General features: G+C 40.5%; 1 protein-coding gene across 11 annotated transcripts in view; it reads right to left on the bottom strand.

Moving 5' to 3' along the window:
• Positions 1 to 25,081, bottom strand: part of esrrga (estrogen-related receptor gamma a) — a 174,553-nt gene that overhangs the window by 44,418 nt on the left and 105,054 nt on the right. For all 11 annotated transcript variants that reach the window (XM_035999364.1, XM_035999365.1, XM_035999361.1 and 8 more), the window contains 2 exons: positions 19,509 to 19,667; positions 6,064 to 6,488 (listed from right to left, as the gene is read on the bottom strand). In XM_035999364.1, the coding sequence (XP_035855257.1) occupies positions 6,064 to 6,488; positions 19,509 to 19,666 (583 nt within the window). In that variant the 5' untranslated portion in view covers position 19,667. The remainder of the gene's footprint in view (positions 1 to 6,063; positions 6,489 to 19,508; positions 19,668 to 25,081) is intronic.

The following is a 25,081-nucleotide window of genomic DNA, read 5'->3' as shown; positions in this document are numbered from 1 at the left end:
TTGTGTGTGTGTTTGTGTGTGTGTTACATGAGTATACATGTGCATGTGTAATGGCTCAGGCAAGCTCAGATCGCGTGACTAGCTGCAGTTCAATCACAGTAACACTGATGCAGAGCTGACTTCACAACCCTCGCCAACAAAAACATCACCTTAAGTGTGTTAGAGGCTAATACCACTTTTACCTTTAAATGTCCACAGCCTAACTATTTCTTCCCCACTTTATCCGTCTTTTTCTACATCTTCCTACTTCTATATTGTCCCGTCCCGTCTTTGCTATTTTTCTACACTTTGTATGTTACTACATGTCTAAATGAGACCTATTTCTACTGTGGCTCCTGCCTTTCTCCCCTTTTTGTTGTACTCTGTTTCATTCTATTGTTTTGTTTTCTCATTTTCAGCTTCAATCTCCCTCCAGTTCTGCTCATTTCCTCCACTTAGTAATTTCCTTCCACCCAGTTCAAAGCAAAGCACAGTTATGGATTTGTTAGGACAGTTTGGACTATTGCAGAATTGCACAAACAGGTTTCTTTGTTCAGGAAGGTTTATTTATCTATAGTTTGAACTGTGTTGAGATGTGAACCCCCAAAAACACTTTGTTCACTTCCTACCGGGCCCACCTGACAACTACAGTACACCAGCAAGCCAATGCATCTCCCACTGAAACAGAGTAAACAGTGATTACTATTGACTGCTGCTGTGAAGAGGATGTTTTCTCATTACTGGGCTGATTAAGGGGGCTAGTTAGCTTTGGAAAAGGCTAAATGCACGAACCCTTTCTAATGGGTAACAAGATGCTCATTAATCGGCCTTGTTAGTTAAAGTAAAGGCTAGAAATGCTAAATGCTGGGGGACTCTTACAGTCTAATGGACACTACTAATGGGACAAGTTAGCTTAACACAACCTTTACATGCTGATGATACAGAAAATTGCAGATTAATTCAGCAATTAAGAGGGACACTTACCTAGCACTAAGTGCTAATGACACAGAATCTGCGTGGGTTAATGGGTGGTCAGTAAAAGGCCTTGTTAGTGCAAGGCTAAACAGGAAAGTGCTACTAAATGGATAAAGTAAAGTAAAGAGCCACTTATATATGGCTGGTAGCACCAAGGCTAAATGTGTTAAACCTCTCACTGAGATATTTTAACATCTATACATGCTGAGTGCCACTGTGGGAGTAGGTGTCAATAGATGATAAAGATGACGCATATTATTTGTAGATTAAATAGACACCTATGACAGTAATAACAATGTTTGTGAAACTTGAATTTACAATACCTCAGGTCAACAGTAATTAGTACCTGAACTGGAAGTGCAGTGTACTTGAATACTAGCACATTTGTATAAAAGGCCTTGATATTATAGATTGTACATGTTCAAAAAAGGGTATGTACTGTAGGCTTACATTACAGGCCCATATGCAGGTGTGATATAGGACTATGTAACCTATGTGCCATCTTGCTTTAGGGTTGGGGTATAAGGTAGGAATTAGAAAAGGGTTTACATCAGAATGTCATTGCTCTCTCTGTGTGTGTCTGTCTTTATGTGTCTTATTGTGCACTGAGGTGGGCTTAGATTAGAGAGGTTCTTTGAAGCTCTTATATATGCCGTGTGAGTTTGTGTGTGTGTGTGTTTGTGTGGGTGAGGGGGATATATGAGGGCCCCAAATCCCCTGCAATCTCCTTTGAGATGTGCGTGTATGTCCACCTGCTGCATGACAATTGACCACCATTGTACAGACTGCCTATGAATGTTAGTGTGTGAGCTGTCTTTGTTTTCACCTCTCCTGATGTTACACATCAAACTTTGTCTTGAGATAAGTTCAGCCTCTCTCTCTTCACTTCCTTTTCTTAGCACCTTGGCTTATGGATATTTTTCATAGTTCAGCTATTGAATAATTTGTTTATTTTCTTTAAGGCAGTATGAACAGAACTCCCATGTTTGATGGTCCCATCTAGAAATTTCACTGCACTGCTCACCTTTCTCAGCTTCATCTACTTTTCTTCTTCTCTCTTGCTATCTTCATCTTCCCATTTCATCGCCCTCTCCCTTGCTCTCCCTCACTTTGTCCTCCTCCTTACTCCCCTTTATCCCTCTCTTTCTCAATAAGGGAGTGATAGATGCAGGTTGTCAGGTGTCGCTGGACTGACGCCACAGAAACAGCAGCTGCCAGAGCCACTTCCTCCATGCTGTGACATATACACGCGAGCACACACCCACACCCACACACACACCCACACCCACACACACACATACCACTAATTCCTTCCTACAACCAATGTGCCCAGTCTACCCCTTCTCTCCTCTTTCTCTCATTCCTTGTTTCAACTTGTTGTTTATTCAAACTAGTATACACATCTCCTCTCTTCTCTTCTCCTCTCCTCTCCTCTCCTCTCCTCTCCTCTCCCACCCCATGCTCTCCTCCCTGTCCAGCTGGAGGTGTTTTTTTTGGTGATTACCTGCAGTTTTATTGGCTAATGGGTTGAAACATACCAATATGTCTGCTCCTGCCCATCTGAGGCTGGCCCTGCTTTCCAGCCAAGATACACACACTAACACACAAACGTGCATATGTGCACAGACGTACACATAGACCTGCGCTGATTTACACGGATGAGCCCAGGCCCACAAGCCCACACACAGACACACGGGGCAACACACACCCACACTATCTGTGGATGAGTTTGGCTTGTGCGGTAGCCAAAGATAATGTCATGACCCATTTGTTCCAGTGGATCCAGGACTGCACAGTCTGCATCCAAACAACAACAATAGTAATACTGTAGCACAAATATTGATTAAAAAAACTTTTTTGTTCATAAATGTGCATTGATAGATTTTCTTGGTAAATTCTAGTTGTGTCTATTCAAGCTTGGAAAATTGCTGGTTTAAGGTTATTGTGAGTAGACAATTAAATGTTTCTTAATAAATATCCAGGAAACTACAGTATAAGGTATTTTTTTTACCATCAATGCAAAATAATGGCTGTGATTTATTAAGAAATGTATTAGAATTGTCTAAATAAAAAAAATAAAAAAGTAGGATTTCCCTTACACTTCATTTTTTTAGAATGTCCCTCCAGTGGCTTCCCATCATTTTGCTCACCAAACTGTTGTATTTCATTACAACCTTTCATGACGACAGTCCTGTGACTAGCTTTGCCAAAGTCTTGACCCCATAACCTTTCATTCTGGCCTTCCTGAGCTGTAACATGTCCACTACAGGTTGAAGGGAAGATTACAAATACAGTGAAGATGAGGAAACGAGAGAGAGGGGACAGGGCATTACTTTAAATCTATTCAAGGTCATACCCTGAAGAAGCTCTGCTGTCAACATGGCATCATATCTATATGTTTGCTGGGCTCTTGGTATTTAATCTGTGACTGTATCCTCACCTATGTAACCTTTAACAAGCCCACAAAATGAAATGAGACATGGTAGAATTGGTCAACTATTACACACTAAGCGATGACAGATGAATTAGGGGTTAAACCTATACACACAGTGATTACAAGGTCATGCGTGTGGCTGTCTATATTCAAGTGTGTTGGTGTATATGTGTGGATGTGCTTCTATGAGTTTTCATTTGTGTGTGCGTGTCTCTACCTTTATCTCAGTATGTGTGTTCCAATCTCTTTGTAAGGATTGCACTGTGTCCTGATCTCATCCCATAACAAACACATACAGGTCATCTCTAGGTAGTGGTGGCCATCTACTGTAGTAGATGTAAGACTTCCACCCCCCTCACATCTTCCTCTCTCTCTCTCTCTCTCTCTCTCTCTCTCTCTCTCTGGGGCTTTACTGGGAAAGCTGCTTATCGGAGGCAAAAAAAAAGCAGCGACAGATAGGTGGATGGATGGAAAGGCAGATAGATGAATCCTGTCTGATATGACTGACAGACTGTCCAGCTCAATGGATCGATGATGGCTGGCTGGCTGGCTGACTGGTAGCTTGGTTATTGCAGTGGCATACTGACTGACAAGAGGGCATTCCTGCTGACTAATGGGCCATTAGTTACTTTAAAAAACTTGAACAAATCATTAAAGACTAATACTCAAACACAGTCTTCAAAGGTTTATCACTTGCTGATTGACTTTCTGACTGGGTTAACCACCATGGTGGTCCTGATATAATATAAATATAAAATTCAATGACTTTTACCTGATTTCCCATACTTAAAAGTGCTTAATGGATCTATGTTTAATGGGTTATCAAAGGCTGGTAATATTATATATTTCTTTTTTATTGCCATCAAATCCCATGAAAAGAACAAAACCAACAATGAATGGATCCTACTAACACCTGATATTATTCATCTGTGCCAGAGACCCTAATTGTTGTCCAAAAAAAACTATGAAAAACACGTTAGTAAGCCACACTACTGGGTGACACGTTCCTTCTTAATCAACATGGGCACTGTAGTTTAGTTTATCTGTAGTACAAAACCTATGGTGCTTAGCTTTTTACTAAATTAAAGTATATATATATATATATATATATATATATATATATATATATATATACGACCTGTTTACGAAGAATTCAGTCTTTAGTAGGAACAAATGGATTTATGGCTGAGTGTCAGAAAGTATATAGAGACGGATTAACACACTGTTGGTTTTAGTCCTTTCATGGGAATTGTTTGCACTCACAAAAGTACAGAATATTGGCAGCTTTATGCTACAGTGTTTTTTATTATAGAGTTAAACAGTCTAATACATATCTGCTTCAGTTGTGCTTGCTGTGGAATGGAACGTGGAAATCATCATAAAACCCAATGAATTCATCAATCAAGTTGTAGATTTTGTACTGTTTGTAAGTGCTATATTTGTGAAATTCCATGCACTATGTATTGAATGATTACCCACATATTGTATAGGTTATGTGAAACTAGGATGGTTTTGCTATCCTTTGAACAGGGTGGACTAATGAACAAATGGCAGACTTATTGGCTTGCTTTATGGCTAATTGGTTGTGTGTAAGACAAAACTGTCCTGTGCTTACAAAGGTAAATGAAGGATATTCCCTTGATTAAGCTAAGTATGAATTGGATATGCACAAAACTGGAGAGAATATCCTAAATACCTGTGCACATCCTGGACTACTTCTAACCCTAACACGAGATGAGCAAAGGATTACTGAGCCTAATTCCTGGTACTCTTCTCATCATGTGGATTACTGATCTACCCCTTCTTTTCTCTAACCCCTAACCTGAACTCCTGACCCCGAGACATAACCTCTGACCTTCCTGTGATACCACATTATCTCCTAGACAACAGGCTTATAGCTAACATGCTTCCTTTAAAGCATAAGCAGCTAGATCTGGGAATGCAAACACTACCTGGAAATTACTCTTTGCTGTCGATGAAGAAGAGGTCAAGGTTGAGGGTGAAAGGGGGGCGTGTCTGGGAGTTGACGTGTATGCATAACCTAATAGGATGTTTATATTTGAGTTTGTGTGTGTGTGTGTGTGTGTGTGTGTGCACATGCATGCATGACAGAAAGAGAAATGTTAAAGGGGAGAGAAAAATAGACTGTGGTGGGTGTCCTAGTGGCTTACTTTGCAGAAACATGTACCACATAAAAATCTGGGTTCACATCTGGCCTGGGGCTTTTATCATATGTCCTGGATCTACCATAATGGCTCAGGTGTATGTGCGCGTGTGATAGATTGTATTTTGTGTGTGTGTCTGTGCATTTAATTTGAAGGTGAAAAAAAAGAGTTTATGTTTTAGGTGCTATGTGTACAATATTCCTCTGAAAGGCTGTTCCCCTTTAAGGAGCCCATCAGTTCAATATAAAAAACACTCTTCACCTTTAACTTTTGACCTTGCGCCCTGTGCAGCCAACCCTGCAATGCTTTTTGTTGTTGTGATGTCTTTATGACCTTTCATGTATCTTCAAATGAATATTTGGAATAAATCAAAATAATCATCAACACTGAATATATCATAGCTTATGGTTATGTCTACAGTTTTTAACACATATTAATCTAGACAGACACAGAGGCAGAAATGTAGACAAAGAGACATAGATTATACAGAAAGTCAAAATAGAAGCCAACCTTGGATGGTGCGTTTGAAGAAGGCCTTGCAGGCCTCACAGGATGCCACTCCATAGTGGTACCCTGATGCAATGTCCCCACACACCAGACACAGCCTCTTGGGCATCGAATTCAACATGTACTCGCACTTAATCTGTGAATCTTCCCCAATAGTTGACGAACAGTCCTCATAACGCTTTGATCCGGGGCCTCCAGCAGGACCCAGGGGCCCTGCGTTGGAGCCGTAAAGGCTAGGGGACTCTAAGCCGTTGGGGTGGCCGTTCATCGTGGACGAATAGGAGCCTGAGGCGTCACTGGAGCCACCAGGGGAGTGATGGTTTAGGCTGTCAGTCAGGGAGGCTGGACTAGACGGCTCAGTCTTTATATAGGAGGACGGACAGTTGGACTCAAGGTGGCGCTCCTTACTGGACATTCTGCAGAGAAGCCTAAGGAAGTGAGACAGGAACAAAAAGAAGAAGAAGAAAGTATTACAAGAAAATGTCATGTATAAAAATGTCAGAAAAATGATAGATACTTGTTAAGAAAAGAGGGAAAACCAAGAGAGGGAAGGGTTCGAGGAAAGCCAGAGAAGAAGAAAAACAGATACAGTGAAGGCAATGTTTGAAAGTCCAATTATAGCAATCATTTGTTCTAATGTTGTTGTATTTCCTCAATGTCCATCCATCCATCACATTTGTTATTTCTTTTCCTCAAGAGAAATGATATTGAGAGCTGTGCAGAGGGAGCAAGAAGGGACAAGGTAATAGCAGGGAGTAAAATAATTTAATACAAAAACTAAATAGATTGTGGTTCATTAGGGGAACTGTGTGTTAAATAGAGTAGCAGAGAAGCCTCTACAGTACCACACAGTCACATAAACACATACACATGCTCGGGGGCCGACACATCCGTCACTTTCCGGTCAATAGCAGCTTGTTCTACATGAAGGCAATCAGTAAGCAGCCTCTCTGCTGCTCAATCATCCCAAAGACAGCCTCACACATACATAATGCTCTCTCACTCACTCACTCACTCACTCACTCACTCACTCACTCACCCACACACGCGCACACACACACACACACACACACACACACACACACACACACACACACACACACACACACACAGTTTCAGAAGTTAGGGCCACTGATACAATACAAAACTGTTTGAAAAAAACAAAACAAAAATCACTGCTAATCAGTGCCACAGTATTACTGTTTCCTCACCTCTTGTTCTTTTTTTGCTGTCCCTCTCTTCCTCTACTCTGCTTCCCTTTCTTATTCCCTCTCTTTACTTCTTCCTCTCCCTGAGGAGGCTGACTGGTGTCTTGTTAATGGCAGTTGTAATTAACAGCTATCTTCTCTCAGTCCGTATCTCTCCATCCCTCCCTTTGTCTAACTTACTATCTATCTGCCTGTCTCCCTATCACTTCCTATTCAATGCCATCTCTCTCTCTCTCTCTTACTCTATCCTTGCCCACTCTGTCTTTCTTTTCCTCTTTGCATTACCACTCTCTTTCCCTCTAACCCTGCCCTCCCTCCCTTCTCCCTTTTCATTGTTAAAGGCAGAAAGCACAAAAGGGTTTTTTAATTAAGGCAGGATGCTGCTAAACGAGGGGCTTCTAAAGTCCAGTCGGCCTGTAAAAGATCCCTGTTCTACAGGGACCCATAAAACACAGACAGCGCCTTGACGGAGAATAGAGAGCCGGTCGGGAGAGGGAAGGGTGGGGGAATGGGGAATGGATATAGACAGTAAAACAGGTAGGCAGACAGATAGCCAAAGCAGACAGACAGAAAGACAGACAGAATGGAGAAAGTGAGAAAGAGTTGGCTGCATTGAATATATGATAGCCAAATGGTTGTTAATGTGCTTAAAAGGTGCACTATGAGTTCCTGCATGGTCACTTCTGTTGACGTTCCAAGTAAATTCCAAACAAAACAGAGCAAGCTCGCCCCTCCCCCCATGTTTCCGTAACTGTCATGACTAACTGACTAAAGGGTGTTACACAGTAGCCGCAGCCCAGCTGGCGCGCGCAAATGTGACGTCATGGAATCGCCGTAACTATTTATACCTGCGCTGGTGGTCGCGACACTAGTTGCAGTCTTCTCCTGAACAGAGGTGGCGCTAATGAGGAAAGGCTACCGACTTTGCTCTTTCTACGGACTAGAAGAAGAAGAAAAAGATAAACAACAGCAGAACTGGCAGCAGCATTAACGTCAATGCTTCGATTTGATTCGATGACCTACTTCGTCGGATCAAGCCTTTCATTCGCCATAAAAGAACTCATCTTAACTCAGTAAGTTTACAAGAGAGACTTGCAGTCACTCTGAGAGTCCTGGCATCCGGTTGCCCAGGAGCTCATTCATGCTTCCTGTTTCTGCTTTGTCGCGCACCGCTGAAATAAAAAGAGTGGTGCGCGACCTCTGCTTGCGCGCTATAAATCCGGGCGCGCTGGCAAGATCTACGTTATTTTGATGTCATGATGGCGAGCGCCAGCTTGGCTGCGGTTACTGTAAAACGGCCATAACTGTCACTAACCCCCACCCCCTCCCCCTCCCATCTTGTCGGTGATTGGCTGGGGTGGTTTGTTGTATTTTGGTGCACAGCCTGTGCCTCTAGTGTTTGTTTGACGTTTACGACCCCTGTGTTGTCTCCCGAGACCGGGCTTTTTCACAGTGTGTTCAGGGGGCAGGCAGCTAGCGGATCAAGGAGAGATGCCTACGATTTGAGACAAAAATGAAATTGCGCTGAAACCATGCAGGAACTCATAGTGCACCTTTAATGGGTTTGATGAGCAGCAAAACAAAGCTGTCCTCTTCCTTTAGCCAAACCTAGACAGGTACTGTGAAGCAAAACCTTTCCCAGAAATTCATTGCTTCCTTCAGTCAATTCTTCCTTTCATAAAGTGACATGACATTTATAATGTACAATACTTTGGCCTTTTCCCCCATTTTCATTATATATTTTATTCCCACCACCACTTCTCCCATCCCCTCGCTGCAAGTTCTTCTAATTCAGTGACTGCATTAATCGTGGCTTTGTGGTATTCACCAATGTCTATAAATCCTTTTATCTGATGCCAAGGTATACCTTCCGTTTGGAATGAGGGGGGACGGTGAGAAAGGTTTGGACACAAATCAAGAAAGAGGAAAGGAGGTAAAAAAGGGATGGAGAGAGTGGAGGGATACAGAAGGAAAGACAGAAACACATAAAAGGTGCTAGAATAAGCAAGAAATGAAGAAATTAATGTAAATGTGGGAAAGAGTGATGGGGTGATGAGAGATCGCACAGCCTGTGTTCTAGCAGAGGGAGAGAAAATACAGTGGTGACAGAAAAAGAGAGTAGAGACATTTAAGCAGATGATGTGATGGTGATGATTTAATCTCTCCTTTTTCACTCTTTATGCTCTTTTGTGCCCCCTCCCTTCGACCGTCAATCCCTCTGAGTACCATTAAGTGAAAGAGTTTAAGTGCCAAAAGATCTCAGGTGTTTTTTTCCTTTTTCTCTCTCTCAAATTCTCATTTATCTGTCTTTCCTTCTCCCTTTCCATTCCTCCTCTTAGCTCCGTATCTCTCTCTCTCTCTCTTTTCCTCTATCATCTCTTTTTCTCACACTCACATCTTTACTATGTGCTCTCTCACTCTCTCTGCTTATAAATGAAAAATAATGGCAGTAGAAGGGGGAGGAATAAAAAGAATGAAAAAGAAGACATGCGTGCAGAGGAGAGGAGGAAAGAAGATTAAGAAATCACAGCCAGTGCGCTGTGCTGAGCGAGAGGTTGAATGCATTTATGTATGTATGTTATCAGTATAATTACGGCGCTATGTAACGATGGCTCAGTGCTGAAAGAGCAGTCCTATTGTGCCTGTCTGCTCTACAGATGAGTGTGGAGAGAGAGGGAAGGGGTTGGGACTCCTTTTGTATCAATTCTTTATGTTTTCAGTGTTTAAAGAGGTTTATATAAAGAGGAAAAGGCTTGAGTGTGTTTCTTCTTCTTTTTGTGTTTTCACAAGGGGCTCAAAGACGTGAGCAGCGTGTTATGAGACGATTGCAGTAAAACACAAAAAAGAGCAGGAATCAGATTTTAGTATTAGCCGTTTTGCCTAATTCTGTTACAGAAGAAGGGTTTTAAATTTCATTTTCTTCCAGCTATTCTGTTCATGTTGATGCACTTCAGTGGAAGAGCACCATATTGTAAGACACTTATTCACTTACCAAAGTTGACGGATATAACTTATTTTTTTAAGTTATTTTTTTATTTATAGCTCTTCGAAATAAATAACTTAATAGCAGATCACTTAGAGTCTATTACAATGAGGACTGACAGTTAACAAGGTTTAGATTTTAGGATTAGTGATGATAAAATTGACCACACATACAGTGTTTGTGACACCAACTAGATACAGAATGAGACCAGATTGAGACAGCCAGAGCGAGCGGACAAAAGTGGCTTTTAGTTCCTGCAGACATCAAACACACACACACACACACACACACACACACACACACACACACACACACACACACACACATACACACACACACACACACACACACACACACACACACATCAGAAAGATTACTACCTTTCCTTGTCTCCATTTCCAGCTCGATCCCTGTCATTTTCTCTTTCTCTTCGTTCCCATTTCTTTTTTTGTCATTTCTCACTTTTTTAAAGGCACAGTGACTCATGAAAGAGAGATAAATATGTGAACGTGTGTGGAGAGAGAGAGAGAGAGAGAGAGAGAGAGAGAGAGAGAGAGAGAGAGAGAGAGAGAGCAACACAAAGAATAGAATAATGTCTAAAAAAAATAGAAAGGGAAAAGAAGAATCTTTTTTCTGTGTGTTTTGAAGGAAGGTGGGCCACTTTAGTATGACAAGCTGTCATTAGAGCGGTGGGCTGACGTAGCGCCCTGACAACTGGCAGGGACAAACATACAATCATCGTATTAGACCAACTACTCTCTGCCTCACTCTGTGCCTCTGTGCTGTTTGCTGTGTGCTCCTTTAGTTTCTGTGTGCACTTGCACCCTTTTATTATATACAATCTTTGTACGACTGCCTCGCTAGATGGCAGCCATAAACACAAACTGATCGTCAAACAACTCCAAACTGTTTTTGTCCCGCCCCAGGTTAAAGAACAGAAGAGAAGCAGTGTAAGTAGCTGCGAGTTGAATAGAGGTTTACAACGGATAGTCTGGGTGTCATTTTAACATTCACATTTCACTAACCATTCAGGCTTTGATATCACTCAATTTGTTCATAACCACTCATCTTCCTTGTCCTGATGGACTCTTCTGTCATAGATCTCAGCAATTGGTGAGTAAACATGTTAGCATTACAACTAAATATGGTCCAACAACCAAAATAGTTCAAATATATAATTTGTATGTGAAGATAATGAAAAGAGACATATGCAGCTAAGACAAATATTTTGCCTAAATCTTACCCTGACAATGAAAAAGGCTCTGTTAAAATATATATGGATTTCACTACACCCTGATAAACTTGAGTGTAGTGGTATGAAGCATCTCACTGCCCTAACAATATTTTTAAAATCACATGTAAAAAGTGATACAAAATAAGTGGAAAGGAATAAGAGAGAGGAAAAACAGAGAGGAAAGAGAAATGGTAGCAATAGAGACAGAGAAGGGAGAAGTGCTGACAATGTAGCTACCACGGGTTGGCTAATACCTTTCTATCACACCAAGCATTGTGCTCTCGATGCTGATAAGAACACACAGTCCAATAAGCAAAAAGAAAAAAAGAGAGAGAGTGAAAACCTTACACAATTCTATCTAGATCATACCGGCAGTGCTTTGGGACGGAGGGGAAGTGAAGGAAGGATGGAAGACAGAAAAGAAAATACATTGAATTAAAGAATGGGGTAAGAAGGGGAACAGGAGCAAAAATGCATTAACATTTCCATAGTCAAATGAATAGAACGATTTCATCAATTGACTGAATTGCTTTTTCAGCCCTCACACTCCTCTGTTTATTTTTCTTTCTTTGCTCTGTTTCTCTCTCTATTGTATTCCCTTTTCAACGCGCTCCTATCTGTGGAGGGTTGTTGAACTGCTTGTCAGCTTGTTACTTCGATATATGCAATGGTGAGTGTGCACACATGCACAAAAACACAAACACACACACACACACACACATAAACTTGACTTGTTAGCAGCACACAGCTGTTGTTAAAGAATTACAGCGAGAACACATTTTCTATTTTCTGGGGACTGAATTATTGGACTGGGACAGAGAAAAACACAAACAAACATGTACAAATGCATGTGTGTCATTCTGTGTGCCATTTTCTGGGTAAGAAGTAACTGAATCTGTGTTTTTATATGCGCATTGTGTAATGTGTGCGCGGAGAAACACAGAGAGAAAATAATCTATGTTGCTGTGAGTTTGAGTTTAGCTCCATAGACTCACAGTGTGACGATGATTATAGTTGTTTTCAGGGAGAAAGATGAATAAAATAAAAAATAAAAACTCACGCAGCGACAGTCAATCTAAACCACTCTGCCTCCTACTGAGCTCTCTCTCTTGCCCTCTCTTTGGGTCTCAGTCGCTCCCTCTCTCTCTAGTTGTTTCTACTTCTCACACACAAACACACTAGCATTGCTTCTCTCTCTTTCTCGTGCATCTATACCCTGTCTCACACACACACACACACACACACACACACACACACACACACACACACACACACACACACACACACACACACACACACACACACACACACACACCAGGGAGCAGATCAATTGTTACAGTGTTAGTGGGGCAGGAAACCTGTAATTCACTTCATTGGCTGCAGAATAAACCCCTGATTACATACAATCAATGTGATAATGGCTAAAACACATTCTGCCCAATGGGCTGTTGGGCTGTAAAGACCAGCAGAGTAGAGGAAATGTGAGTGTGTGAGTGTGTTTAGACACCACGACTCCTTCTAGGTATGAATTTTAATGTAACAGACAGACCTACACACACCTTTGCTGTGCACAACTACCTACAAACACATACACAGGTGTGAAATGAATTGGGTAAGACTTAACTTACAGAGGCACACTAGTGGGGCTAAAGCTGTTATGATGCATCCTGGGGTTTATAAAGTTTACACACGCGCACACACACACACACACACACACACACACACACACACACACACACACACACACACAATCTAGATGTGAATGGATACACAGTGGGAGACAGCACACAGGGCAGGCTCGGCCAAACACGATTGATTAAGAATTATGTGCTTTCCAAACTGCAGACTGTTCAGGACTATCATGTTGAGTCTAGTGATATCAATACATTGCCTATGTCTTCAATCATCACATAGAGGTATTGTTAAAAACGGTTTCATCTTCTTCTCTCTTCTTTTTTCGGTCTGTTCTCTTCTCATAAAAGGTGATTATATTCCAAATTTTTAAGGGAATTCCTTTTCCTCTCAAGGTCTTCCCTGGTCTGTAAAAAGAATGATTTAGATTTGAGAGTCTGACTGCATTGGTGTAGTTATTTAAGTGGAAAGATATGAAGAGGTTGAGCTTGTTCAGGGAAAAAACGTGAAGGCAGTGCACTGCTAACCCTGTGTGTGTGTGTGTGTGTGTGTGTGTGTGTGTGTGTGTGTGTGTGTGTGTGCCTCAGATGGGAATCTTGATGATTTAGGTCATTTTCTTGCGGAGCAGTTGCTGATAAGTGTGTTCCTGCCAGGCGCTATCTTTGTCACCATGTCTCTCTCTCTCCTTACCTCTCTCTTTGTCTCTCTCTTTCTGTCTCCTTTATCTGCTGTATGTCATTGTATTTGTAAGGGTGGTTGTCTACTGTAAGAACAGTGCTTCAAACCTCTACAACAGCTAAACTCTGTCCAGTATGCTGCACATCACGAGTACAGTTAACAGTTAGTCTGTTTTCAGGTAGTTATTTGCTAAATCATCAAATACACAAATTACTGCAAATTAGATGTCTAATTCAGTTCTATTTCAGGACTTGGCAGACTAAATTGCATACCATGTACAAGTAGAGACCTCAAGCCTTTTACTGGAAAGCCAGAAGAGTGAAAATGAGCTAAATTATTGAATTCAGCCTTTTGTTACGGAAACCTTTTATAGGAGATGCTGCATGTGGCAAAATCGAAAATGTTAATTCTCCTTTTTATGAAAAATTACACATACATATTTAATTTGTTAGGACCAATAAATGTGATGTGACTGAACACATCCATACTGCGTATTCACATGATATTGTGCAGGGGTATATGGTGATGTTTGTGCAGGGGTATAAGGGACATACATTGTAGGCTGGTTTCTTTTATAAAAGAAAGGTAATTGATCAAGGTTAGTGTCCGTCTATCTTTCTATGTGTGTGTGTGGATTAGTAGTGTTATCGCTAAGCATTAGGGGTGCAACAGCCCTTCCAAACACTTACTGACACTTGCGATTGTGGCTGACACACACACACACACACACACACACACACACACACACACACACACACACACACACACACGCACACTCACACATTTGACCATTTGTGTACATTGAGACGTACAGCTCTCTGCGTACAATCCTACACTCTCTCTCTCTCATACTCAGACAGATAGATAGATGGGCAAGGTGCCATATCAAATGAAATTGCGCAGAAGTATAATAAAAAAAAGTGTTTAAAAAAACAAAATATCCCCCATCAGATTAAAACCACATTTTATTAAGCAGATGGTGAAAGAGGATTTCCACTCTAGTAAATATGACAGGGCTTTCAAATGTGACATGGGACGGAGGCAGAGAGAGGGGAGGGGAGGAAGGGGAAAACAGACAAGGAAGGAATGGGAACAGAGAGCACAATGCTGCAAAAGAGAGGAGAGACAGAAAGAAAGAGAGTGTGTGAAATAAAGTGGTGCTCGATCTGAAAAAAAAATATGGGAGAGGGGAGGCAAGGATAGGAGAGAAGAGGAGAGGCGACATCAGCGAGTAGAGCGTCAAAGCTGCATTCTTTAAGCAGATCAGATTTGGGGAAATTGGGCTGTCACTACAGGATTGTGATGATTTACACCTATCCATCACAGGAAGAGAGAGAGAGCAAAGCTAGAGTATGTACAATAATGCACAGCATCTGTAAAAATTGAGAAAATCTGCCCTAAACAGGCTAAGTTCACAGCTTCCTACTAAATTCAGCATTCATTATTCTACAAATAACACATTTAGAAGAAGGAAGAACTAACATTCTGATACAAGTGAACAGTAGAGATTCAGCCATGTCATTACTTTTACTGTATGATGACAATATGTGACTGTAGTTACTGTGGATCAAAAAAAGAAAGTGAATGTTGTGGAATATGTCTTAAAATACAAAATTCCTTCCACATTACCCAAATGTTTTAAATAATAATTCAAAAGCCTTCGAACTAAATGGATCTCTATTGTCAACAACTGCTGTTGACACTTGTCCCCTCTGCCTCCCTCGCCTGATCTTTCCTCTTTTTCCTCTTGCCCTCCTTCCTCCCCCAACCCTCCCCTCACTGCTGGCTGATGCACCTTACAGCCTCGATCCCGGACCATCTGTTAGGGAATCTAATTCACATCCAGTCATAATCAGGTTTGCTGGAGTGCCCACTGTCTCTGCCTCTCTGTCTGTTTCTTGCTGGCCTACAGGTACCTGTTTCTTTCTGTCTATTTTACATTCTCTTTGAATGTCTATCATTTTTATTTATTTTTTCCATTTTCTACAGTGTCCATGTCAGCCAGTCTCAACTGAATTTTATGTTTCGTCGTACAATCCACTGACAATAAGTGTCTGTCCGCTGCTGCTCATCTTTGCAGCATTGGCTATGCTTTCACATTGTATCAAAATTTGCTTTCCTAAAGTCATAATTGCACATTACAAGAATTGAAATCCTCCTTTATTATTTTATTGTAAAATTATTTAATAAGCATAAATTTGGCACTGCATGGAAAAATGAGGTGCTGCATCGACACAGCATCTTGACTGTGCATGTTTCTGTGTGTGTGTGTGTTTTGCCCATGACTGAAAATAAGGCAAGTTGAGGTGAAGGGGGTGGAAGTTAATGAGAGGTGAGTGTCTGGAACCCTCTCTCTCTTTGGCTCTCTCTCTCTGCTCCAGCAGTAATCCTCTTCTATAAATCTGCAATCCAATCAGCGTTGTCCACACTTGCGCACGCGCGCACGCAACACACACACACACACACACACACACACACACACACACACACACACACACACACACACAGAGCTGTTGGGAAGCCCATCTGTGTGTTAAGGCAATCTGCTTTATCATTATGATTACATGGGGCTCAGTTTACAGCAATGTGTGAGTGTGTGTGTGTGTGTGTGTGTGTGTGTGTGTGTGTGTGTTCAAGCGCATCCAGGCGGCCTGACATCAATCACATTCCCATGGTTTGATGGCCTAAATAAAAAGAGGAATAATATTGTTGCCGCCCAATGAAAACTGCAGATCTCCAAAAACAAATTAGGAATTCCTTCAGAAGTTTTCATTTGAGCAAAAGCTCCAGGAAACAAAGCATATGAAGGTTTTTCACATTATGTCTTAAATAAAACAATTTAGTTTTTTGATGGATTAAATGAGAGTATGCTTTCTCAGTGCTAACAACAGAATGTGTAAATATCGTTCCAAATCAATAAACACATGTTGAAATATTTTAATATTTTGGCCACAAGTATATAAATTGTTGTTGTACAACAGAAATTGTAGTTTATTTCCCCAAAGGCACATCAAGTGTGCGTGTGTGTGAGAGTGTTAATGTCAATTGGGTGACTAAATCCCATCAACACAGTTGGAGGTCAGATATCCTAGAGGGAATGTACATGTGATGTTATACTGCGTGTGTGTGTGTGTGTGTGTGTGTGTGTGCAAATGCACTCCTGTTTTTGTATGAGAAAAAATGCACCTACTGCATGTATGTGTGAGGTGAGAGGTATTTACCTTCATCTTTACCATTTAGAGCCTAATTATTATTATAATGTTATTAGTAACATGTGCTTTTCCTACTATGACAAGTTAAACTTACTGCTGTGAGCATATTGTTGAGGATAGATTACTCTGTTTAATACAATATATATTCCTCCATTGCAGTGTTTCAGTAAACTTCTTGAGATAAATTCTGAAGTTTGTTTTAACTTGGTCCAAAAGTTGAACCAAGCAAATAATGTTCCCCAGTGCAGAGTTTTAGTGTGTGTGTATACATTAGTGCGAATGTAGTGTGTGACGTCAAGCCATGGGGTGACTCCCTAGCCCCTGGCAAACCTTTACACCTCTCATCACTAGACTTCCCTGTTTGCCAACACACACACACACACACACACACACACACACACACACACACACACACACACACACACACACACACACACACACACACATTGTGCTAGTCATACTCCTCTTGGTGACTGGCTGAGAGTCTGCGTGAGAATGACTTGCCAGACCTGTAATTGGCTTGACCCAGACTAACCCTGAAATCCTATTGGACTAAGACTTCCCAGTCTACAGTGCACACACACACACACACACACACACACACACACACACACACACACTCTGCAAAAGACTAACAATGCACTAATCAATAGTGTTTTAATAGGCTGCAATAATACAACAATAACATCATAATGCATGATTGTAATGTTCGTTAAGTTACCCATGTCAGTTACTGAGACCATGCAGCATAACGTTGTTTGGTTACAAACAGATTAAATCCAGCAAGTGACTGTCTAAACACATCAAATACCCAACCAATAGATAAAGTTTTGGAAAGCTAATCTGAGCACTTTTTGCCACAATGGCATTTAATAATGGCATTTCAAATCATTGGCAGTGCTGGGTTACAACAATCTCAGGTGAGAAAATATTGAATAAAATACAAACATATGTGCAACAAACCAGCATTGTGCTCATTATGTACAAAACAAATACTTACAATTACACTTTTGAAATCTGGGCATGATGCTCTATCTTTTATTGGGAGACACTTAGAATGATTAAAATACAGAGAGAGGAAGTGGCAGAGAGGGAGGATGAAAATGAAGAGAGAGAAATTCTGTCTGTGTTTCATGCGTCACACATTTGCTGTGTTTTAACATGAAACAAGCAGCATATTTACAGTTTATGTTCTAAAAAAAATAGGCTAAGGCAGCCCTCAGTTTCACCTGCCTCAAACAACACAAACCTAGAACTGGTTTCTACTGGATAACTTTAAAGGAAAACATCCCTTTGGTTAAACTTTTCATCCTTTATTGCACATGCAGATGGCATGGGGGATTACTGTAATGGTAACGTAATGTACAGTGACTGTCCTTCAACTGAAAGATATAATATAAAGCCTCTATGCTGTGACGCATTTGCACTACTGAAGTGTCCTTCTTGTGATACTCGATATATACTTTAAAAATAAAAAACAAAACAAAGACAGTGCTCCAGGTGAAGAAAAAAAGTACATAACAGTATTAGTACATCTTTTCAAAATTAAATATTTGCATTTGCACATTGAGTAATGTGTTAGGTAGAATTTGTAGCAAACACATATACACATGCACACACAAAAACTAGTATTAAGTGGCAGAAAATGAAGTCCTTTCTCCACACTTTGCCATGTTTTCTTTAATCTTTATAGTAGTGTTACAACTAAAAACTGCTTATCAAATATCAAACATACACCACTTAGAAAGCGGAACCTTAAATTTTAGACTGGGCTACTCCAAGGACCTTGTCTGTTGTTACTGATGAACAGAAATAATTGATTAGGGTTTGTAAGAATCTTAGCAGTCACTGTGTGGGGTTTTTATAAAACTGAAAAAAAGAAAGAAAATCAGATAAAATACAGGGTACTGAAACTGCTTTGTTAATACGTTTAAGGAGGTAAATCTGCTTATTGCATACAGTATAGTAATGTTGCCTTTTGCACATGGTGACACAAAAGCAGAGGAGCTTATTTTAAATATGGATCTTATAAAAACGTGTATGCAGAAAATGTAAAATATACTTTAATCGTTTGAACATATAGCCTGCTTTCATGGAATAAGGAAAAGAAGAAATACCTGACTTAGGATATACATAAATGAAAATTAAGAAAGGCAAAACTATATAACCCTCATGCTTTAACAGGGCAGAGGGAAAAGTTCTCAGCGCTGTCTCTCTCTCTCTCTTACACACACACACACACACACACACACACACACACACACACACACACACACACACACATACACACACACACACACACACACCACGGACCACTAAAAACACTGGCTTTTGATGTATCAAATGCTTGCCTCTTCTTTCTCTTTCATCTGAGGTTTATAGAGGTCAAGTGTGGCTTTTGTGTAAAACTGAACCTGAGTCATAGATTCTTCTTCTTTTACATTTTTCGCTCTTTCCTTTTCTTTTTGTGTTTCTTTGGTCCACTTGTCATGCTGTCTTACCTGGGGTTGTAGAGGGCATGTGCGTCTCTCATGTGGTTTGCCTCCAGTGGATCGTAGCTTTGGTGCATCCTCCAGGCGCCAGCGCCGCATTTACTATAGGTTGACTTGGAGTTATCGTCACTGCTGCTGTTCACCAATGGCCCCTTCGATAAGTTCATTCTGCAAGCAGGGACAAAGTGAAAGAAGGAGGGGTGAAAATACAGCCAGTGCAACAGAATAAGGTAGAGAAACCGCAGATGGGAAAGACCAGCTGAGACATGGCCTTTCAAATGGTACATGGCGAGCAAACCATTTTACCGTCAAGTAAAAGATACAACATCTATTAAAAAAAGACTGAAAACTGTTTTTAAAATTTAAACATTAGGAGAACACATACATATCAATTGTCCAGGGACAAATAATGTAATACAATAAGAAATGTAGAAATCTTATATATTTTTTTTTAACAATAGGTAAGGCCACTAACATGGATAGAAAAAGGAAGAAAAAGCTTGCAGTAAGATAAAGAATAAAAACAAAAAAGTTACAAGTTATAAGTTACAATAAAATTGGAGACCATGTCATGTGTTACACATGTAGTTAATGCACACGCACACACACACACACACGCGCGCGCACACGCACACACACACACACACACACACACACACACACACACATTCAACGTACACTTTTTTGCTTTTGCAGTAGAAATAACGAACAGCTACAGGATACACAAATAGTTATATGCGTATGCAACTACTTAGCACAGGCAGGATAGAGACAGGTAGGTATGCGGACAGTCAGGTTCGAAGACGCAATAGAAAGACAGACTGACACACAGGCCGACATGCTGAGAGCACCGACAGACAGACAGCTGTCAGCCAGACAGACAGATGCACAGAGGACGGGTTGTGACTTTAAACCAGTACACGAGACTTTGATCCTGGAACGTGCTAACACATTTCTGTCAAATGCATCTGTCTGTGCGCGATCTGGTGGCTGCGTCAGACTACTAATTGAAGCACACCCCGGCTATGTTTAACGTCAGAGGAGTTTTACCAGTTTTAGCCTTGCAAAAAGGCTTCAGACTGAGGTAATATAAAAGTAAAAGCACCGGAGGAGGGACTGCTATCCGTCACTCAAACCCAGCACTGTCGTCATGGGAGGAGCTGTCGCCGGAGTGATAAGGTCACTGCGGGCAACAGAATCAAAATTATCCATTGCAAAAAATAAATAAATTACAAACACGGCGTTGCAAGAAAAAAGGGACAGTGCCTATAGCTGACGTCAAGGAGGAGAGAAGGCAGGGTTTATGATAAAATTGGCTGGGTGGCCAACATTTAAACAAAACTATCAGGGGAGAATGGAGCGGGGCTTTTGGGAAGAAATACACTTTATTACACACAAACAAAATATAGAAAATACAGAAACCAATTCAGACTGGCAAACAGATGTCAGGACGCAACTGGTAAGTGATCCCTCTGAAATAATACATAAGAGACGCCTTCTGGCGATGCTTGAGGCGTCCCTGTGCTTTGCATTTTAAGGATTTGTATTTTTTTTTTTTTGGCATAATGACAGATAAGTCAAAATAATTATGTTTGGTTATTCCAAAATGGGCCTATAAAAGAAACTTGAAAAAAAAAACTTGAAACTTTGCTGAGAAATCTACAAATTTTAACAGTAAATATTTTACATTGGTTCTGACTAATCTTTTCACAGCAAACTTGTCAAAGCAATAACGCCCGGGAGCTCTTCGAGCAATGCAAGAAGCTAAATAGCTATTACATTAAATAATCATACTTCTTTCAGTTAATGTTGTTTTGGTTTAGCTGAATATTTTTTACAGGAGTCATTACCACAGTCCTGTGTGTGCGTGTTGTCTCAGACGATGTGTATCAGTAAATAGAGCAGGATGTTAGTATGTGTCACAAACTGATAGACACGTTTACCACACAAACACACAGACATTGGTGTGTACGTATGCGTGTGTGTAATGTTGTCGCACTGTGGGTTGCTTTTAAGGTGTAGGCAGACAGACCAATCACTCGTCTGACAGCCCCCCCTTCCCTCCATCCACAGAGCTGGGTTGGCTCAGTGAGAGGTGGAGGGCCAGGGTGTGTAATATGTAGGTTTTAGTTCCACTCTGGTGAATAGGAGGAATCGATATCTTGCTGCTGCTGCTTCAGACACTTATTGGCTTTGGTTGCGGTGTCACAATGCTATATAGACAGGCAACACTTAATACTGCTTTTTTTTTTATTGGGGGAGTATCCTGGTGTCACACTGGACTAAGGTACACCCAGTACCATGTATACATGATGTTGTTAGTTTGAATCCCCATCCCGACCTTTCCAATCACAAAAGAAGCTGTTCGTGAATTGTGAATCCTTCCACGGACCAACATAAAGTAAATGAGATTAATAAGATGAAGATGAAAGGGAGAAATTCGGCAAACATTGGAAGGGTGACGTGACTTCCTTATAAACTATAGCTTTACATCCTCATTACCGTGAACCATGAGATGCAATTTTAGAAAGAAAACCTGAGTTTACCGTGTCCTGAGACAAATCACTGTTACAGTGTTTTAGCTAAACAGCAAAAGGCCTTTTGATTTTGCAGAAATCACCTCCAGTCTGCCACTTGCATTAACCCGGACACTAAAACTGTTGGGGATTACAAAGGGAGATTCTGTCAAAGGGAGATTCTGTTTTATTACATTATACCTTATGGCTAAGTAATCGTTTTTTTTTTTCATGTCTTTATTTATTCCAGGAGATTAAATTTAGGCTAAAAGGCATCTTAACATCAGCAAACAATCATTTAAATCAGGCATCAACAGTGGTTAGTCATTCTTTTCAATGCAGGGAAATCTTACAAGAGAAAAAATACAATAGACACAATTCAGGATTCAGATTATTTAAAGAAACCTTTCATTTTAAGCATTCAATGCCATAAAGGTACTTACACATCAGCAAAAGAAATAGCTCATGTCATAAATATGTATACACGCGTACAAAGCAAAAGGAGAGAAAAAAGGGAAGAGTATTAACCTATGTGATTCTACCTGACCTATTTCACGCTCCTGTCACTACATGTAAGCGGCACCAGCACAGACACACATGCTCACATTGTGGATGTGAGGTTTGTGTGTGTATGTGTGTGTGTGTGTGTGTGTGTGTGTGTGAAAGTAAGGAGATTGTGGGTGTCTTTCTGATGCTCAGTGACTCGCTCATGTGTTGCTGGCCCATCTGTGAACAGAATGACCACGACACAGTATGTGTGTGTGTGTGTGTGTGTGTGCACACACGTGTGTGTGTGTGTGTGTGTGTGTGTGTGTGTGTGACATGGTGATGCAGTGATTAATGAGACAGTTGCCATTCTTGCTAATGCAAAACGCACCTATCCCTGAAGGGAGCAAATGCCACAACACGCACACATACACACACAGGGCTCCAACTGCCCTTCCTAATTACCCCTCTAGTCAGGGCAGTGTGATATCTTCCAGTCACATATCCCATAAATATCCACATAAACATAGTTTAATTAACAAACACAGTTTCATACTGTAGGTGACATACACACATATGAACACTGATGAACAAAAAACTAACGACAAATTAATTTGCAGGATATAAATGGCAAAAGAACGGGGACATCCAGTCCACCTCCTCACAATATGCAAAACCAAAAATCGGACAAAGCAAAGTGAAAAAGAAAAAAAAAATTCAAATGTATTTTCCTTTTATACTGTTCCCTTTCTTGCATCTTAACAATACAACTGTGGCTCTTGTTTCCATTACTAGGCTCCTGGCTGGTAAAAGGTGGTGCGATATGACTGCACTGTTAGTTGTTCCTGATAATGTTGTCAGATAATTGTTAAAAATGTAAATTTAATATTTGCACGTGTGATATAATAATGACATATTTGTAAAACATCAAGTCTCATGAATAGAGTCTGATAAAGTCATGTGTTTGTGTGTGTGTAACAGTGAGACATTAAAATGATCATTAGATAATCACAAATACTGAGTGCATTAACATATTTATATGCGAAGGTGTGTGACTATGTTCCTCTGCGCGTGTCTGCACATGCATCAGGGCAAGTAGGGTTCGACACTGCAGCCCTTTGTGTGTCTGAGTAAATGTGGATGTGTGTGTGTGCGTTAGCGACGGGAGCTGTTAGCGGGGCAGGCGGCAGATGGGCTGTCGGCCTTAATAGGGACTGAGCGGGTGCAGAAAGGTGACAGCTCCACGAGGGAGGGGAGTGTGGGGAGGGAGAGGAGGAGTGTGTGTGCGGGGGGTGAATGGTGAAAAAAGACGGGGATAAAGGGGAAATGAATTATCTGCGGCGGTCAAGAGAAGTGCGTATCAGCTACGTAGAGGAACGTACATACTGAGGACAACATACCTGAAAAGGTTTGAAGAAAGTGATTGAAGCTGTGGGCATTTCCGCACTTCTAAATATTTAAGTGCCTGTTCTGTTTCAACTCGCCAGATATTTTCTATAGTTTGTCTATGAAAAAGGCTGATTGTGGCGTGTGATAATTTTGAAAATCTAAGGCTTATGTAAAATATTTTATTGAACATCAACCTATATAAAACGCGCTGCTACAACTTAAGTCCGCACTGCAAACACAGAGTTAAAAGACAAAAACAAAACACACACACAGAAACATGGGCCATACACACTGATGCATTTTTCTTTAATGGTCACAGACAGATTCTGGGTTGCACATGTGCACAACAATGTGTGTGAACATGTGACTGACATGACTCGCTGGGAAAATGTTAGGGGCGAAGAAACAGGAACACCGTCGAGCGGTTTGTTCTTTGTAACAAAATAAATCTGCAGAATGAGCTGCTTTCTATCCTCAACATTTGTTAGAGACCTTTCCTTTTCCTCAAAAACTTCATGGAATGTGAATGATACGATAAAACCTTTATATAAACAATACCTATCATGCATTTTACACAAACCAGCACATATTATGTACCAATCTATTTGCATTTAGAGAGTACATTTTGCTTGTTTGTTTTTGTAATAAAACAATCTGCTTTATAACATCAGTGAAGACTCGAAACAAAGCAGAAAAAAAGAAAATAACGTAAAATCGTTAACGTTAAAAAAATTGCTGTTTTGAAATTGCTACTTATTTCAATAAAATATGTGTTGCGTTTTAAAGTTTACATGTAATTTTGAATACTTTCTATCCTATGATGATAAAAAAAATTCAATAGTTTGGTGGCAATAAGCAGTTATGACGCAAAACGTGGACAATTTAAAAAACTTTTTTTAAGAATCCTTCTCCTCTCCTTTATCACAAGAAAACCATGAGTATTACAGTACTTTATAGTGCATGCTGTTATTATAAAGGCAAAAAAGTGTTATTTAATCACCATTCTCTGATTCAGAAAAGATGCGCTTTTGTTTTTGTTTTGTTTAGCGCCAGGACGTCTGAATGTATGGTAAATTAAGTGATGATGTATAACTAGGTTGACTATATTTGTGTGATGATGGAGTTAATTTGTCATGAAAATTTGATAAACTTTATCATGTATTTATTAATGTGAATTATACCAAAGAAGAG

This window comes from Sander lucioperca, chromosome 3 (assembly GCF_008315115.2).
Source record: "Sander lucioperca isolate FBNREF2018 chromosome 3, SLUC_FBN_1.2, whole genome shotgun sequence".
Classification (NCBI taxonomy): Eukaryota; Metazoa; Chordata; class Actinopteri; order Perciformes; family Percidae; genus Sander; species Sander lucioperca.
This window is presented reverse-complemented; position numbering and strand designations above follow the sequence as displayed.